The sequence below is a fragment of the Heteronotia binoei genome, chromosome 5 (assembly GCF_032191835.1).
Source record: "Heteronotia binoei isolate CCM8104 ecotype False Entrance Well chromosome 5, APGP_CSIRO_Hbin_v1, whole genome shotgun sequence".
Taxonomy (NCBI): domain Eukaryota; kingdom Metazoa; phylum Chordata; class Lepidosauria; order Squamata; family Gekkonidae; genus Heteronotia; species Heteronotia binoei.
In genome coordinates, this window is record NC_083227.1 from 74534292 (window position 1) to 74551923 (window position 17632).

A 17632-nucleotide genomic window follows, 5' to 3' on the forward strand; every position below is an offset into this window, starting at 1 on the left:
CCCCTGTCTTAGAGCTTTCAGCAAACCACAACCTTTCATTGCCTTTTCAATCAAGTGTTTGCATCCAGCAACACAATGCTCTTTAGCATTTTTTATAAACACCAAGATATCTTTTTCTGGAAGATGTGAAAGTTCCTTTTTAACTTCCCATGAAACAACATCTCTCATGGGTAACATGTTTTTCAAATCAAATAACTGATTGACATCATAGTTATCTTCAGAAACCCACTTGCAATCACATCTAGCCAGTTCCCCTAACAGTTCTTCTAGCTGAGGGTGCAGGATGTGAAATAAAGATTCATTTCATTGGAATCTTTCAGTGAACCTAGTGAGAAGTTCTGCAGAAGATATAGTGAAGTATAATTCCGCTTCCAACATAAAAGGTTGGTGATTATTCTGTATGAACTAGACTGTAACACAGCCTGATTCCTTGTTGATGGAACGAATTTAAGAAAGTAATGATTTACTCCTTCCTACTGTTCGAGCAGCCTCTCGGCAGCAGAGTGAAATGTAAACCACCTAAAAGGAAAATGTTTGAGGGATTTCTTTTGAGGTAATTTGAGATCTTCTTGTATCTTTTTGTATTCCTCTACCTTTGCTGGCCACCCTCAAAGCAGTAGTAAACAGCAACAGCTAATTCAGATGCATCTTCACCAAAAGTCTGTGAGGCTTTCAGATATGAGTTGTGAATGATGTGAAGGGGGCAGGTCCCAATATCAACTAATCCACATGACCTCATTTCAATCAAATTTTCATTGAAAAGTCTGTCAACTTTCTTATTCACATTAGGTCCATTTGAACCAATCAGCAGCAGCTTGTGAATGGGCAGGTTTGCCCTACTGATGGCAGTGTGATTTTTTTCATGACAAGTTTGTGCATCAGCTTTCCCGATGAAGAATGTCTGCAAATGTCTTGAAACTACTTCACCTCTACCCTCTAACCAATATCTCACCAATATCTGGAGCTCCTTTTTGTCTTCAACATTGGTTGTTTCATCAAAACAGACTGAATAAAAGAAGGTTCCCACATCATCTGAGATCATATGTTGAAAATGTGGTCCCAGTGCATCAGTTATTAAATATCGCATCTTTTTAGGGCTTAAAGAAAAATCAGTTGGAACACCCCCTGGAAACAATGCATCAAATGTTTCCTTTATGCCACCGCAAGAAGGTGCCGAACACTGCATTAAATGTTTCCTTTATGCCACCACAAGAAGGTGCCAAAAAGATGCAACACACCGACTTCATAACCCAAATGAGTTCGGATACTTTGCCGCATTTTTTGAACTATAGAGTTTAATAACAGGTGCTGAAGAACTATGGCTTGATCTGGGATATTCACTCTGCATTGTTTCAGAAGAATCACCAGAATTAACTGCAACTAAAACCATCTGAAGAATAGCACATCCAACAATCCTGTTCCACAATTTTAATTTCTTGAGCATTTGAAGGCACAAAAAAGAGAGAGAAAGGAGACTTCTGAAAAAAAGAGACTTTAAGAGACTAACCCAGAAAAGAGAGACTAAAAGCTAAAAAAGAGACCCACTTCTAGGCCTGTTTTTGGTCACAAACACGTACCCTGGAAATGAGAATTCCAAGCCAAGGCACTTTGCATTTTAAAATCACATCCTTCTCATGAATAAGTCATAATAAATCTCCACCCCACCAACAAAAGTGGCTGCAGCACTGTAAAAAGAAGGTTTTTGCACACACACCAGAGACAACAGTTTTCAACCTTTGTGATAGGAGAGGCTTCTATCTCAGAAGCTGTAGTCTTAATTGAATAGCAGGGAAGTCTTGTTCAACGACTACCAGTGAACTTGTTTTAGCTGAAATATTCGGAACAAGATAATCAATTAACAGCCTCTTCCATCTGTCAGCTTAACGCTTGCAAATGGCCACCTAACTTAAAAAGTAAGATTTAAATTGCCTGAATACTCACTTTATTGTCTCCTCCTGACACTGCTAGGATATTTGCAGTGATCGACCAGCTAACATGCCAAACTACATCATTGAACTTGTGCAGCAATTTGGGTGACCATGAGTTTCCAGAGGCATCATCACACGTCCAGATAAACACTCTGCCATCCTAGGACAAAGCAAACAAAACTGCAAGGACAAGCAGAAATCCACACGTTTAGGACCACGTGAGGCAAGAAGATGCCCTCATTGGCTCCTTACCAAGGGAATTCTGGCACAGACAGTTATTTCAGGCCAGCAGTTCTTGATGCATAAGTACACTGTATATACTTCCAGCTGGCAAATTAGGCATAATTTCTGGACCGAACTTGAAGGCATCCCCACACCAAAGATTCCTTGAACACTGATAGTTAGTAGATCATTGGAAAGACTTCAGTATGTTTGCTTTCCACATGCAGGGAGATCCTGATACATCACAGAATATTCAAATATGCAACATGCACTGCATTCTGGTGGTCGAGATCATAAGGTATTTCTGTAGGTTTCAACTGCACTTAAACAGATTACAGTGCAGAGCTGCTGTAAACTAACTTGCTGAAAGTACACAGAGCATTAACAATTATGCTAGGGCCAATACCAAGGCAGAAAAAAACAGATATAAACTGGATCAAATGTTCACATGGTTACTATTTAGGGACCAAGATACTTGGTTATACATCTTAAGAAGTGGTCTGACAGAGATAGGTTTGGGCTACCCTTGAACACTTTTTAAAAGGTTTCTGCAAACACAGAATGCTGCTGCTCAATATAATTATGCTAATATCCAGTCCATCTGTGGCTGCTGCCCTAGCTACTGTTGGCTTTCATGAACAATTCAAGGTACTGACTTAACTCTATTGCGGCTGACGCCATGCAAATCTCAAAGCCAGACCTTTCTGATGTAAGCCTTAACATACCAAGACAGACTGCAGAGATTCTGTTCAAAAGCCTCTTTGCTAAAGAGTTTGGGGTCAATTAAGTCCTTAACATGATGGACTGCAAATATTAAAAAAAAACATTAAAGATGTCCACTGAGGAACTTTCAAATGGGAACATTTTTCGAGCGGTTGATTGGGTCTGGATGCGTCTTAATATTTTTTGAGTACTGAGATTTTTTTGTAGTAGTTTGATGTTTTGATTTCTAAGCTTCCTCAAATTTTCACAGCTACAACAGGGCACACATATTCCAACACATATAGACAATCTGATGAAAATAAGCAGTGTTTAATTGTTTCAGTTGCATGTGTTTAAACAGGAATCGCCTGTTTCAGGACATCTGGCTGCTACAATGTGACTACATGAGTTCAACATTATGCTTTGAACCTCACCTGGGAGCAACTGGCAATAGTGCTTGTTGGCAAGCCTATGGAGGGGGCCCAGGCGACATCTCTGACCCAGTCACTATGAGCCTCCAGTTTTTGTTCTTCTTTCCACTGGCCATCTTCCTCTCTGGAGGTGGGGAATGCAAATTGAGAGATTGCAGCACAAACAAAAGCATCTGTCCACTCAATGGGATGTCCCCAAATTTCATCTCCAACTTTTTCAAACTGGAGTGCATCATTACGTGATCCTGCAAAGAGTTTTTACAGACCGAGCAGACTAAGCACAAGGTACAGCTGGGAGCATGGAAGTGGCACTACAAAGAACACATGTGTTTTGGACTTCCGGGGTTGGATCATGGAGAATTGAGCTGCTTCTCAAAAGAGGAGCGGACCGGAGCCTCTGTTCTGGGCAGAGAAGGCGATCCCAACGCCTGCTGCCTACTTTTTTCAGTGAAGGAAAAGGCCAAGACATGCTTAGGAGAATTCTGAGGGGATTTATTTTGGCTGACAAGGAATCCCAGTGGGGTTTCTTTTAGGCTTTGAAGAGTCCCCGGCAAAGAATCACATTCCAGCGTCTATAGAGGGTCTCCGTGGTCATTAAATTGACTTAAATTCATCAAGATTCAAGCCTTCTTTGGAGTATTCTAAATATTTATCTTTGGAAAGAACGGTGTTAAGGAGGATATATTTGGCTGCAAGGTAAGAAGATCTTAATCATTCCGGGACTAAAATTAATTCTACGTGAGACAAGGATTAAAATGTGGACTTAACTACAATATTCTAAAGTTGTAAAGAAGAGAAGGGGGTAATTTTGGGACTTTTGGAATTTAAGAAGCAAAGTTAAAAGACGAAAAATAACTATTGTTTGGAATACTTGCGGTTTCTGCAAAAAAAACTATTGTCACTGAGTTGCTGAATTGGAAGACGTCACAGGAAGTGGCGTCATACAAGTATCACGAGATCTCTCAACCATCGAGAACGTGACTTCGTGGCAAGAAAAGCAGGAAGGAGGGAACTTTTTAAACCTCCTGACCTTCTCTAGGACTTGCAAACTATAGAGAAATTGCAGTGGCCATTAAAGGAAGGTCAAAAAATTTAAAAATTTCAAGAAAAAAGGAGACTTTAAAAATTAGTGGAGCCAGCAGATATCATGATTACAGAGTGAAACATATTGGATTGTAATATTGGAACCAATTTTGGTGGTTTTTTGGTGAAAAAGGAAAAAACTTTTGTGTATTTTTAAAACTTTAAAAAATAATATTTCAGTTAGGAAGCCCTGAGAACGGCAATTTGGGGCTTATTGAAAACAGCATTTCCTAATCTACAAGATCATATGGTTTAATTTGAATTTGGTGAGATCAGCTTAAGAGCCTATTTGGCAGTGGGAAAACAGCAATGTCTGATCATAAGCCGGTACCAAAACAGACACGTGCAAGGACTGGTTCACTTGAGGAAGGCATAATGCCTAAAATACAAGACCAACTTGATGCTATGGAGGCAAGACTGGTCAAAGTAATGAAAGATCTAATAATGGACAATAAGAAGCAATTAATTAAAGAACTAAAAAAAGATATTGAAACAAGTGCAGAAGTGGTGAAGACAGAAATCAAAAAAGAAATTGAGGATCTAAGAAAGGATTCACAAGCAACATTAAATAAAGTACATGTGGTTGAAAATAAGGTGAAGGCTCAAGATTCCATGATTAACAAATTGCAGGAGAAAGTAGTCCTGCAAGACTGTTAGTTAATAGAAAACCAGATACGTTTGAGAGGAGTACCTGAGAATGAAGGATCTGACTTAAAGACATATATAATAAGAATTATTGCTGAGTTTTTGGAGATAGAACCTGATAAATCTAGCTATCTTTATGATTATATATACAGGGTCAATTCATTGTATGCCAAGAAAAACAAACTACCAAGAGATGTGGTAATAAAATTTATTTCAAGAGACATGGTGGGAAAGATCTTAAGAAAGCAATTTGAAAACACATGGGAAATTGATGGAAGCAGAGTAAGAATCATGAAAGAGTTGCAAGAAAGGTTATAAATGACAGAAGATTGTACAAAAAATTAACTGACAAGTTGTGGGAGAATGGAGTGAGATACAGATGGATACTGCCTGAAGGTCTAAGTTTTGAACATGGAGGAAGGAGGATTACAATTATAAATGTACAGGAATTGAGATTTTTTGAAGAAAATGTGGGATTTGGGGATACAGAATAAAAGAAGAATCGTTATGGATTACAAATTAATATCTTGGAACGTAAATGGACTAAATTCACCGCAAAAAAGAAAGGCTACATTTCATTGGATCAAGAAACAAAAATGTAGTATAATTTGTTTACAAGAAGTACATATTAAACAATTGGATTATAATTTTTTATGGAATAAACGATTGGGTAAGGAATTTTTTTCTCTGGCTAAGAAGAAAAAAAGGGGAGTGATTTTTTATGTTAAACAGGAACTGGATCCTAAATTGATTTTTAAGGACAATAAAGGAAGGTATCTAGCTGTGGAAGTGACAATGAATGATAAAAAGACATTGCTGTTGGAATTGTATGCCCCAAATGGGGCGAAAGACTCCTTCTTTAAAGTCATTGTGCAACAATTAGACCAAGTGACTTATGAACAAATAATGGTAATGGGTGACTTTAATGGAACAATTATTAATGATTTGGACAGATCAGGGAAAAGAAATGAGGGGAAGTTACCAAAATCATTTTTTGATTTAGTGAAACAAGAAAGTTTGGAAGATATATGGAGGAAATTTAATCCTAAAGTGCATGATTACATTTTTCAGCTAGGCATAACTCTTTCTCAAGAACTGATATGTTTGATATGTTATGGACTACAAAAGATCTTGGACTTATGACGAAAAAAATAGAGATTCTTTCTAAAGTTGGGACTGATCACAATCCATTGATGCGGTCAGCAAAAAGTGTGAAAAAAACTAGATGGAGAATAAATGAAGATCTGCTACAGAAAACGAAGATAGTGGTGTCTCTAGAAAAGGAAACGAAAGCTTTCTTCCAAATAAATGAAAAGGAGGACATTCAATTCCAAACTGTGTGGGACGTGTACAAAGCAGTAATGAGAGGTATTTTAATTAAAATGAATAATAAAGATAAGAGAGCTAAAGAGAAACAAATGCTGGACATTCAAAAAGAGATTGGAAAAAGAGAAAAAGAACTTTAAAAAAGACCAGGGAAAAAAATAATAAGGGAAATTACAATATTGCAGAATCAATTTCGACATTTGTTAAATAAAGTGGTAGAATGAAATCTCAAGAGACTGCAACAGAAATCTTTTGAAGGAGCAAATACGCCTGGAAAATACCTGGCTTGGCAAATGAAAAAAAAAGGGAAAATAAATTTGTGAACAAAATTATATCGGGAGGTAAAGAAATTTGACCAAGCAGGAATTAAAAGGGAATTTTATAAATATTATGCTAAGCTATTTCAAGCTCAAAAGGTGGAGAAAAGAAAAATAGATGCATAGTTACAGAAAATTCAAGTAAATCCCTTAACAGAAAATATGGAAAAGGTGTTAAATGAACCAATTGAAAAAATTGAAGTTGAAGCAGCTATAAATTCAATGAAAATAGGAAAGGCACTGGGTCCAGATGGTTTTAAAGCAAAATTCTACAAAGTACTTAGTTAAAATATAAAAAATATGGTGATGAGAGAAAGCCACTATGGATTGTGCCAACTGAAGTAATAAAATTATCCTCAGAAACAGATGAAGGGATGTGGTTAACGTATAATCAACTATTAAAGATACAGGGAGGAAAGGTGGAACTAAAATCAGCTGAAGAATTACAGTATAAATATAATTGGTTTCAACTACAACAAATTAAAAGTTTGGTGGAACAGGACATTAAAGATGAAGGTATAAGACAGGAGCAAACAGAATTGGAAAGAATGCTGTTGGGCGATAATGAAAAGTTGATTTCAAGGATTTATAAATTACTATTGAAGTGGTCTACGGAAGATGAAGTAGTTAAATCTCAATTGATAACATGGGCAATCAATTTTAACAAAGAAATACAAATGGAATCTTGGGAGTATTTATGGAAGAACTCTATGAAGATATTGACATGTCACAACATTAAAGAAAATTGTTTTAAAATGCTGTATAGATGCTACATGACACCTAAGAAACTGGCAAAAATGAACAATCAGGTGTCAGACAGATGTTGGAAATGTAAAAAACATGAAGGATCTTTCTACCATATGTGGTGGACTTGTGAAAAAGCAAAACAATTTTGGCAAATGATTCAGAAAGAAATGTCAAAAATTTTACGTTATGACATCAAGAGGACTCCAGACTCTTTTTTGTTGGGATTACAAATGGAAAGTTTTCTGAAACAAGATAGAACAATGGTGTGGTATCTACTTTCAGCTGCAAGGACATTATATGCGCAGTTATGGAAGCAAGATAAAATACCAGAAAAATGGGATTGGATTTTAAAAGTTATGTCATGGAGTGAAATGGACAAACTTACAAGAATTTTCAAAGACAATGATTTGGAGAAGTTCAGAAAGGAATGGGAGAAATTTCAAAATTATGTTGAAAAACAATGGAAAGTAAAGGGATATTTAGTGATTTTTGATAATAGCTGAAGTGTGGTGGTGGAATAATGGACTAAACTTTATAAAGGGAAATTTTTTTCTTTCTTTGAGTTTAAGGTGAAAGGAAGATGAACTTATAGAATTAACTTTTCTTATTTTCTTGTTTTTATTTCTTCCTTATTGTTATAAAGTTTTAAAATGGAGATTCTTGACTTCTTAATGTTAACTTGTATTTTTTTTTACAATTTTAAGTAAACACCAGCGGGGGTCAAGAAAAGGGAGGTGAGGAGAAGGGGGGGAAAGTGTGATGTATTGTGTTCAATTTGTATTATTTTTCTTAAAGAATACTATAACAATATATTGCAAATTAATAAAATTGTTTTAAACACAAAAGAACATGTGTGTTTTTATTTATTAAGCTTTTCTCCTTTTATGCTGAAAGTAACTCAGAGCAGTTAATGAAACACTAAAAGGCATAAAATATGGACAAGAAATAAAATTACCACCAACTAAAATCATCTGTGATGGCAGCACATGAAAGCTCCTATAATAGCTCACACTTTGCCATCAGCCTCTTAAAAGTGAAGCAGAAATGCAAGCCCCTAAAGGAAGCTTTAGTGGAGTGTCCACTAAAAAGGCCTTGCCAATTTAAGGCCTCGGGGCAGATGTAAAGAGATGGGGCAGTCTGTATGGGAGTGAATGCTTCTTAAGGTACTCTGGTCTGAGTCTCTTTAGGACTTTAAAGGTCAAATTAACATCTATGAAAGGAACCAGTGCATGGTGTTGTGGTTAGAGCACTGGACCAGAACTGAATCCCCATTCTCCCACAGAAGCTCACTAGATGACCCTAGGCTAGTCACTTGCTCTTAGTCTAATCTAACTCACAGGCTGTGATGGATACAATGGAGGAGGGAAAAATTACATTATAAGCCACTTTAGGGGACAAAAGCAGGGTATAAACATATATGTAAATAAATCCAGAAACCTGTCAGAAAATAACTTTTTGGAATAAGAAGTTACACACACTCTTTTGCTTATTATTTAAAAACAGAAGGGAAGCAGCATTTTAAAGCAACTGAAAATTATTAGGAAGGGAATTGAAAACAAATCAGCCAGTATCATAATGCCCCTGTATAAATCGATGGTGCGGTCTCATTTGGAATACTGTGTGCAATTCTGGTCATTGCACCGCAAAAAGGATATTATAGCATTGGAAAAAGTCCAGAAAAGGGCAACTAGAATGATTAAAGGTTTGGAACACTTTCTCTATGAAGAAAGGTTAAAACGCTTGGGGCTCTTTAGCTTGGAGAAATGTCGACTGCGGGGTGACATGATAGAGGTTTACAAGATAATGCATGGGATGGAGAAAGTAGAGAAAGAAGTCCTTTTCTCCCTTTCTCACAATACAAGAACTCGTGGGCATTCAATGAAATTGCTGAGCCAGTCAGGTTAAAATGGATAAAAGGAAGTACTTCTTCACCCAAAGGGTGATTAACATGTGGAATTCACTGCCACAGGAGGTGGCGGCGGCTACAAGCATAGCCAGCTTCAAGTAGGATTGGATAAAAATATGGAGCAGAGGTCCATAGTGGCTATTAGCCACAGTGTGTGTGTGTGTGTGTGTGTATATTGGCCACTGTGTTATATAGAGTGTTGGACTGGATGGGCCATTGGACTGATCCAACATGGCTTCTCCTTTGTTCTTATGATGGTATCTGCCTTGTAGAACTTTGGAGGGAAACGCATTTAGTCTAGCCAACATAAATGCCCTGTGATGTCTTGGAATGGTTAAGTCTGAGAGATAATGGGGCATTTTGCCACAGAAAGCATAAAGACCTAAGGATGCTGGAGAGCAAATATAAGGGTCTGTTGAGCCTAGTTTCATTTCCTCCAACTCCAACAATCTCAATTTAATACATCTGACGATATATGGCTCATCAGATGTAAAAAAATCATCAACCTCTATCCCCAACTGGTTAACTTTGGACATAAGAACTGCTGCCCAGGATGAGATATATGGGTCTCTTTTCAGACAATCAAGAAGGCTGTTAGGATCTGTTCTAAAGTGAATTTTGAGCCAGAATTTAAACACTGCGATCCAGTCTTTTGTCTCCACCAAAGACTGACCCACTTCAGAGCAGAGAGCAATGTAGGACACACATTTTGCCATACCAAGAATTTGTCTAAAGAATCACTCATTTATCCCACTCTTCTGTTGGAAACACAGTTTGGTGTTATATTATCTTCTGACATGACATGGAGGAGTCTCCACACAAAATAAAAGATAAGGCACCATGCAGTGGATTAGGGGCGTGGGTGTTAACTGAATGCATCACTTGGCCATAATCATAATGGGAAGAAAAGAAAGGATGGAGAAAATAAAAGCAAGGATGAAAAAATCAACTGATAGTTTTTAAAAATTATCTGATAAATGCTTAGGGTGAAAGGTTGAAAATGAGGTAAGCGCAGAAATATTTTCATCAGTTTTACTAGAAGTTGTCAGGGTTAAGTCAACTTACTTCCAAATCTTGATGAGGTTGTCACAGCCTCCTGATGCAAAGCGTTTGATGTAGTTTGGCTTCTGGCCTGATGGTGGCTCTAGAAGGCTTCCTGGTACAACGGCAGGAGCCCAGCTAACAGCATTGCAACCAATCTATTAAGGGTGAGAAATGAAATACTATTTCCTTCAATTTACAGCCAAAGCAACGACACAGGCATCATGCCTAAACACCTACTGGACAGAATATGTTGACATCCATTGAAGCAGCTGCTTGAACACTGTCTTTTCGTCTGAATGGGTCTCATAATCCAAAACAGCATAGACTTATATAGTACATAATGTGGATAACCACAAAGGTTGAGAGAAATTTTTTTTGTTTAAAACAGCAGAGAGATTTTGAGTCGCTAAGCAGTTGTCCTGATCTTTTAAAGCTAGGAAGCCCAGGCCACTCCATGCTGCTTCTGCAGTCACAGTGAGGGAGCCTTTAATGACAGAGAAGAATGAGAGAACACATATAGCTGTCATAGCTCTGCACAGTTGCAAACTACAGAGATACCCAGGGTGCCACTTTCTGGTTTTAAAGGACGGAACAGCTAAGCACATATCCACACATTGATTTCTGCCCTCCTAGAAGTATTTTGTTAACAGTAGGTTTGAAGTCAGGTAACATTTGTGTGCAGAGACATACCCGAGAGTATGTTATTTTCTGGGGAAAATGAAATTACCTTACACTGCATGGTCAGTAGTCTACTGAACCTGCTTCTGCCTTCTCTGGCTGGCAATGCCTCTCCATGGTCTCTCCATGGTCCTTATGTGGAGATGGTGGGGACTGAACACAGGACCTTACACATGCAAAAGGGCATGTCCCAGAACTAAACCATGTAGCCTCCTAATATAGAGGCCAACATATTCTGTTCTTGGATCTTAGAGCCCATTGCTACTACACATGACACTCAGGCAGCTTTCTGCATTAACTTGGGAGTTTTACAGTAGTAAAATTAGCACGAAATGTCCATATACTTACTGTGTGTGCATTGCCAATTTTTTTCACTTCCCACTGTCCATCACCAGTGTAGTTCAACAGAGAGATGGCCCCATCCGAGCTTCCACAAGCCAGGATCAAACCGTAGTCTTGTGGTGCCCAACACACAGAATTGACTGCCAGACAATAAGGAAATGGAATGGATTATTATACAGATCAGCAGGAAATCCAGGGGAAAGCAAGTGATTCCTGGTCTTACAGATGATGTGTGGATGTGACAAATGTAGCCAAAGCAGCATACGGGGCTCCACAAAACAAAACAAACACTGTCCAGTAATGCTGCCTGACCACTAAAAAGTGATTTTAAAAGACTTTGCAGAGAGAACCTACACAATTTGTGTGTGAGAGATGACCGATACACTTTTATTGTAGTATGCAGCTTGTTGTCTTCAGTGCTGCTTTATCATGAGCAGCCAATTCATATGATACCACTATTCTGCATCTGCAAACACCAGTGGTGAAGGCAGCATAGTTGGCTAGCAATAGAAAGGAAACGTCACAGAGGGTAAACTCAAAGTGGTGGTGCTGACAAGAGAAAAAGGAAGAAGGCAGGAACCACTGGGTGATTTGATACCTACTGCAACTCTCACGAAAACAGCACTCTGCCTAGATTTCCAATCCTGTCTACCTGCTTGAGTCACCCCAACCTTCCTGAAACAGTTATTCGTTTACACAGTGACTTATTAGGATTCAATATGCAATAAAGGAACTAAAAGAAGGACTGTGGGTGTTTTTTAACAAGAACACAGCTTCCTGTACCCAGTTTCAGGTTGCAGGTGATGGTGGAGGGAGACCTCTGAACTACATTTTTGGCTGGGAAGGATAAAACCCCTCTTGCAGAATCATGACACACAAGACTCCAGAATGGTCACAGAACTGGATATTGGCAACTTAGTCTGCTACTTTCAAAAGCTGTTAAACTACACTACACTACTGAATAGGACTGTGGTACTCAGTTCAGCTATTGATGAAAGAATAACCTTGAGGGTCATGAAATAGCTTGCACAACAGAAAAGGGTCCAGAAAGAGTACATATTGATTTACTACCCCTCCCAACCCCCCAAAACCCATATTGTGACCAGATGGACTCCTAATGACTATATGGCCTGTAGCTGGGATGTGGGCCATGGCAGGGGAGTATACCTGGAGGTGAAGACATGCACTGATAGGTCCAGCGGAGTGCTGGAACCAAAACAAGATTCAAGAGTCTGACCATAAGATCTACAATCAAAACAGTTCAAGCAAGGTTCAGCCTAGCATTAAATGTAAAAGGACACATGGAGTCAAGCAGTGGAAATCCAGTATGCTCATCAAAGAACCTGGAAACCTGTGACCACTGCAGTTGCATAGATTTTTAATTATTACAACCTTGGTCTACAGAGATGTATAATACTTTCGTCTGAGCATTATAAGAAGAACATCCATACCTGAGGAATCATGCCCTGTGTATTCATATGTCTTTTCCCAGGTACCATTTTCCTCCTTCCAGATTATAACCTTTCGATCATAGGAACAGGAAGCCAGGATGTTTCCATACATGGGATGAGCCCAGGCAACTTGCCACACTGGTCCTTCATGCCTACAATAAATAAATAATGCAGTTTTTAAGAAGGAACATACTTGCATGCTAAGACATTTCATTTTTGGTTATTTTGAACTTGTTGACAATTGTACAAGTATTTAAAGCTATTTATCCAAACAAATCTCAATGAGAAAGCCAGGGAGTAACGAATAGTGCACATATTGCAGGGGCAGACATCTGCTCTCTGCAATATGTGCACTATTGTGTACTTGCAAGTGTATTTCTTTTGACTGATGGTCCTCCCTTCAGAGCAGATACCAAAAGAGACCAAATTTTCTCCTTCAAAAACTTGACAGCATAAAAAAAAAAAATCCACACACAACAACAAGGAACGGTATGCACGGACTTATAAATTATCAGCCAGATACATCAAAGCCAGCCCCCACATCCAAAAGAAGGATGCCTCTTCTGGTCTCTTCTAGAGCTCTGCATTCTACAGCCAGGCAGCCTTTACTGCTTGTGATTACAGTTCCACAGTGAGGAACTACACAGCAGAGCCTGATTTGAGGAATCAGCGCCATGAGGGTCAATACAAAGAGGATTTGCCAATATGCAATTCCCAGGCATACTCATAAGGCAAAGTACATGGGAAAAGAGAACAAAGGAAATCCAGAGAAAGCTCCTTAACAAATCCCTCCCATCTGTTTCAGTTTGCTGGTTTCTCAATCAGGTGCTTTACTTTTTCCTCCACCCCTTTTCCCTCTCTCCCTTTCTCATCAAGTTCCTCTGCTGAACCACTATTCCAAGTAAGTTGTTATGTGCAGATTTCCCTGCTATCACCTCTACCATCTAAATCTTCATCTGCATGACATCCTGGATTTGCCGACACTCACTACAAACCCACTGATCATTTTTAAGCTTCCTTTATTGAGCCAGAAAACACACACACACAACATCCCATTTAAGCCATCTTCAAGAAATAGTTTATAAGGAACTGATACTTGAGTATAGAACAAACATGTAAATAAAACCAAAACAAAATGTAGCCATACTGCTAACTAATAGTTATTGTACAGATAACCAAAAGCTGAAAATGGGGGATGCAGCAAAGGATCTTATCTTGAATCCACTCACCCTCTTAAGTCAGCTATCAGAATCTGCCCTCCATTCCTGACATCAAATATTTTCACTGATCTGTCCGAGGAGCAGGTTGCCAATCGAGTACCGTAATAATCGATCTGTGCATCATGCTAGAAAGTAGTCACAAAACTTCCATGATCACTTGTTAACTCTCATTTTGCTCATGATAACAATATTTTTTAAATCCTGATGTGTGAAACAACAGCTACAGTAAGATGGCAAAGAATGATTCATCAAAATTGTTTATTTATAGTATTTTATGGTAAAAGAATCTATAGATTACACTACACCACGATGACAACCGATATTGTAGCAAACTGCCCCACAAGGCAAAATCTTAATGACAACTGGAAAGAAAGGCAAAACCAGGCTACAGCCCTCAACTATTGCCCGATCTCCCATGGCTGGGGGTGGGGGGGAGGGTTACTTGAAATTTGAAGTATTTTAGAATTATTACTGGGGAAACCATATATAATTCCTCCTTGTTACTAGCTTTTTGAAAAAACCACTGCATTAGACAGTATTTTGGTGCGGCATGGCCAGGCAGGAAGCAGTAACGTAAAACAGGGGTGGCCAATGGCAGCTCTCCAGATGTTTTTTGCCTACAACTCCCATCAGCCCCAGCCATTGGCCATGCTGGCTGGGGCTGATGGGAGTTGCAGGCAAAAACATCTGGAGAGCTACCATTGGCCACCCCGGATGTAGAATACAGCACAGAATAAGGTAGTCTGCAGACAGACTTAAGGCTAGAACAGACAAACTATGCTGGAAGGCATATATAGCTTGTCCTCATTACATGATATAAACACAGTGCTAAAGAATATTGCTTGTACAAGTCCAATTGATGCAAAAGACAACTCAAACAGACCACATCTGCCAGTTATTTCACTGCAGATGTTTCAAGTGGATTGTGCCTTCTGGTTTTTTAAAAATAAAAACTCCATTTCCCCACTATTTGAATCAGCCATGCTATTCTTATACAACAAGAAACTCCAGCAGCAATTTAAAGACTAATAAAATTTATTCTAGCGCTAGTATTTGCAAGTCAGAGTTCATTTATTTATTTATTTTATTTTTATCCCCCCTCCCCACCGAAGGCAAGCTCAGACCCAGAGCAGAAGTTAACAGTTTAACTCTCCTCCTCCAACACACTCCTGGTTCATAAAAATGGTGAAAAATTACTAGAGCCCATCTCAGATCTTTAAACAATTCTGGCTTATTAACAGGGGGGGAAGTCCCCTTGTAAAAAACAATGGATGGTTCTAGGGGTGCTCATCAATTCACCCTCCACTTCCTGGAATCAACCAAGACACCCCTCCTCCTGAACACAGTCCCACTGCTATTTCTCTTCTCTTCCTTCATAGAGGGAAGGAGCACTTGGCAGACAGCTGTTTTAAGACACATGCACAAAATAAATTTCACATTTTAAGTGGGGGGGGGTCCTTTGTTTTTAGGGGGGGGAACTCTACATATCAGACACTTACTATCATGTCCTCATGTGAAGTATCCACTGTATTAATTACAGACACCTAAAGAGAAAATACTTTGTTAGATTTGGTGAAATCAGTAACCAATTCCAAGCCTAGATTTTAATCTAGTGGTAAATCAAGTCATCATATTTTGTTTAAAAACTTTGCATAAGGCCTGACCCCGCGAAGGGGGGGGGGGAAGAGACTAAACTTGGTGCATATTTGATCAGATCTAGTATTACCTTCACGTTTTATTCTGCTGCTACTTCAGTTTTTACAGAGTTACACTTAACATTAATTCTAGATCTTCCTCATTTACCATTACTTTCAGGCATCCTAGTAATAATGGCAATAGTTCTAAATGTAAATTATACCATCTGTAATATCATTAATCAAAAGAACATGTATCTTCTTGTCTTTGCAAATTGGTAAAGGCCCGCAGGTTTTTTTTTGAGCAGGAATTCCCAGGAATACAGTTCCAGCTGGCTTGGCATCAGGGGGTGTGGTCTAATATGCAAATGAGTCCCTGCTGGGCTTTTTCTACAAAAAAGGCCCTGTGCAAAACAATGGTGACATTCAACTTTATTTGATTTATATCCCACTCTCTCTGCCAAAGCAGGGGTGTGTTCAAGGGATGTGGCCTAATATGCAAATTAGTTCCTGCTGGGCTTTTTCTATAAAAAAAGCCCTGGTATAGGGCAAGCTATCCCAGAGCAAATGCAGGCAGCAAACAGAGAAGACATCTTCTGGGCATGGAGCAGGGGTCACTGGATATGTGTGAGGGAGGTATTTGTGAATTTCCTGCAGTGTGCTGGATGACCCTGGAGTCCTTTTCCAACCCTGGGAGAAGAGAACACTCAATAATCCTTCCTGCAAGCAGAGCTCTGTATCTTCCACCTGTCAGGCTGGCTCATTTTAAACAATTAATATTAACAAACTGTAGAACATTATATTCCCCACCCCCGCCCATGTATCTTTAAAGATAGCACATCCCACACTGTTTTAAAGGCAGATGGATAAAGTCTTCAGTTTGGTATGAAGATCATTACAAGCATAGCCTCTATTTTCATCTATTGACCACTGAAGAGAACAGGACAGGGGTATAAGAGCATTCCTGCTTTCACTTGTGAAATATTGGAGGGCATGTTGATGTGACCACGCTGGTCAGGTTTGGGAAAAGGGCAGAGCCTGGAAATGAGCATGCATGAAGGATTTACAAAAAGGAGGCAGCTGAAGTTTTTGATGGCATGGAGACACGTAACCTAACTGATAAATAACATCTCTATTAAAGGAGCTGGACATTTCCGCCCCCCTCTCCGAGCTACTGGCAACCCTACTTGCTTTGATCCAGCCAAGGAAACCTTATGTGGTTAGGAAGATCCTTGTCGACTAGCCAGCTGCAGGAAAAGAGGTAAGAGAATCTGCGTCGCCGACAGCAGACCTAGAAAGTAGGCGAAAGGATTCCGTTCCCATGGACTCCTGATCTAAATACCAGAACAAGAAGTACACATTTCAGTCACGGCCCTTCCCAGCCCCCCCCCCCCCCTTCTCACCATGGCGACCACAGATTGTTCTCGGCGGGACCGACCCCAGTTGCACGAGCTGATCTCCCGGCTGTTCTCAGACGTGGCAAATCGCCTTACAGCTCCGCGCACTACGGCGAAATTCTTCCGGCCGGCACTCTACCAATGCAGAAAGGTTCCGCCGGATACTCGGGCCCGGTTTGTGCTCCTCGGTCATCAGCTGCTTTCAGCCAGCGTAGCCTCGATCTCTGCTGTTATCACAAGAACAGGCCACTGAATTGATTCGCTCTTCAGCCCAGTTCCTGGAAATATTGTTGCTCTGGCGGGTTTCTGAAAACTTGGGAGTGCCAGTGGCTTTTCAGTCAAAACTTTTAGTTCTTCTTTATGTCTCACTTCTTTTTTTGTTGGTAAGTAAAAGAATCGGAGAAAGGAATTCATTAATGTGCATGGTTTGGGTCCCCTTCAACCTGGAAAGCAGGTTAGGTTGAAATAAGTGGGTTGCTGAAAAGCAAGTTGGTCTTAATAAAAAAACTGTTTGCAGCCTCCACAACTGTTGGTTTATGGGTCATTTTTGAAATAAGCC

The 17632-nt window shown here is 39.4% G+C and overlaps 2 protein-coding genes across 2 annotated transcripts in view; both read right to left on the bottom strand.

Moving 5' to 3' along the window:
• Positions 1–17281, bottom strand: part of SEC13 (SEC13 homolog, nuclear pore and COPII coat complex component) — a 29535-nt gene extending 12254 nt beyond the window's left edge. Inside the window, exons 1-8 of the mRNA XM_060239616.1 lie at positions 17080–17281; positions 15542–15586; positions 14052–14167; positions 12823–12974; positions 11378–11511; positions 10373–10506; positions 3287–3407; positions 1942–2088 (exon numbers count right to left, since the gene is read on the bottom strand). Of these exons, the coding sequence (XP_060095599.1) occupies positions 1942–2088; positions 3287–3407; positions 10373–10506; positions 11378–11511; positions 12823–12974; positions 14052–14167; positions 15542–15586; positions 17080–17082 (852 nt within the window). The 5' untranslated portion in view covers positions 17083–17281. The remainder of the gene's footprint in view (positions 1–1941; positions 2089–3286; positions 3408–10372; positions 10507–11377; positions 11512–12822; positions 12975–14051; positions 14168–15541; positions 15587–17079) is intronic.
• LOC132571482 (uncharacterized) lies at positions 379–1387 on the bottom strand. The gene is made up of 2 exons (XM_060238282.1): positions 1217–1387; positions 379–1170 (listed from the first exon to the last, which is right to left on the bottom strand). Exons 1-2 carry the CDS (start codon positions 1245–1247, stop codon positions 590–592), a joined length of 612 nt encoding a protein of 203 aa, XP_060094265.1. The 5' UTR covers positions 1248–1387; the 3' UTR covers positions 379–589.
• Positions 17282–17632: the final 351 nt, after the last annotated feature.

What these genes read in the sequence shown, in the direction of transcription:
- LOC132571482 (XM_060238282.1), bottom strand. Translation starts at nt 1,247, where the DNA reads ATGAAGTCGGTGTGTTGCATCTTTTTGGCAC. An exon ending in GTGTTGCATCTTTTTGGCAC is followed by an intron (nt 1,171 to 1,216) that starts CTTCTTGTGGTG and finishes AGTGTTCGGCAC; the next exon opens with CTTCTTGCGGTGGCATAAAG.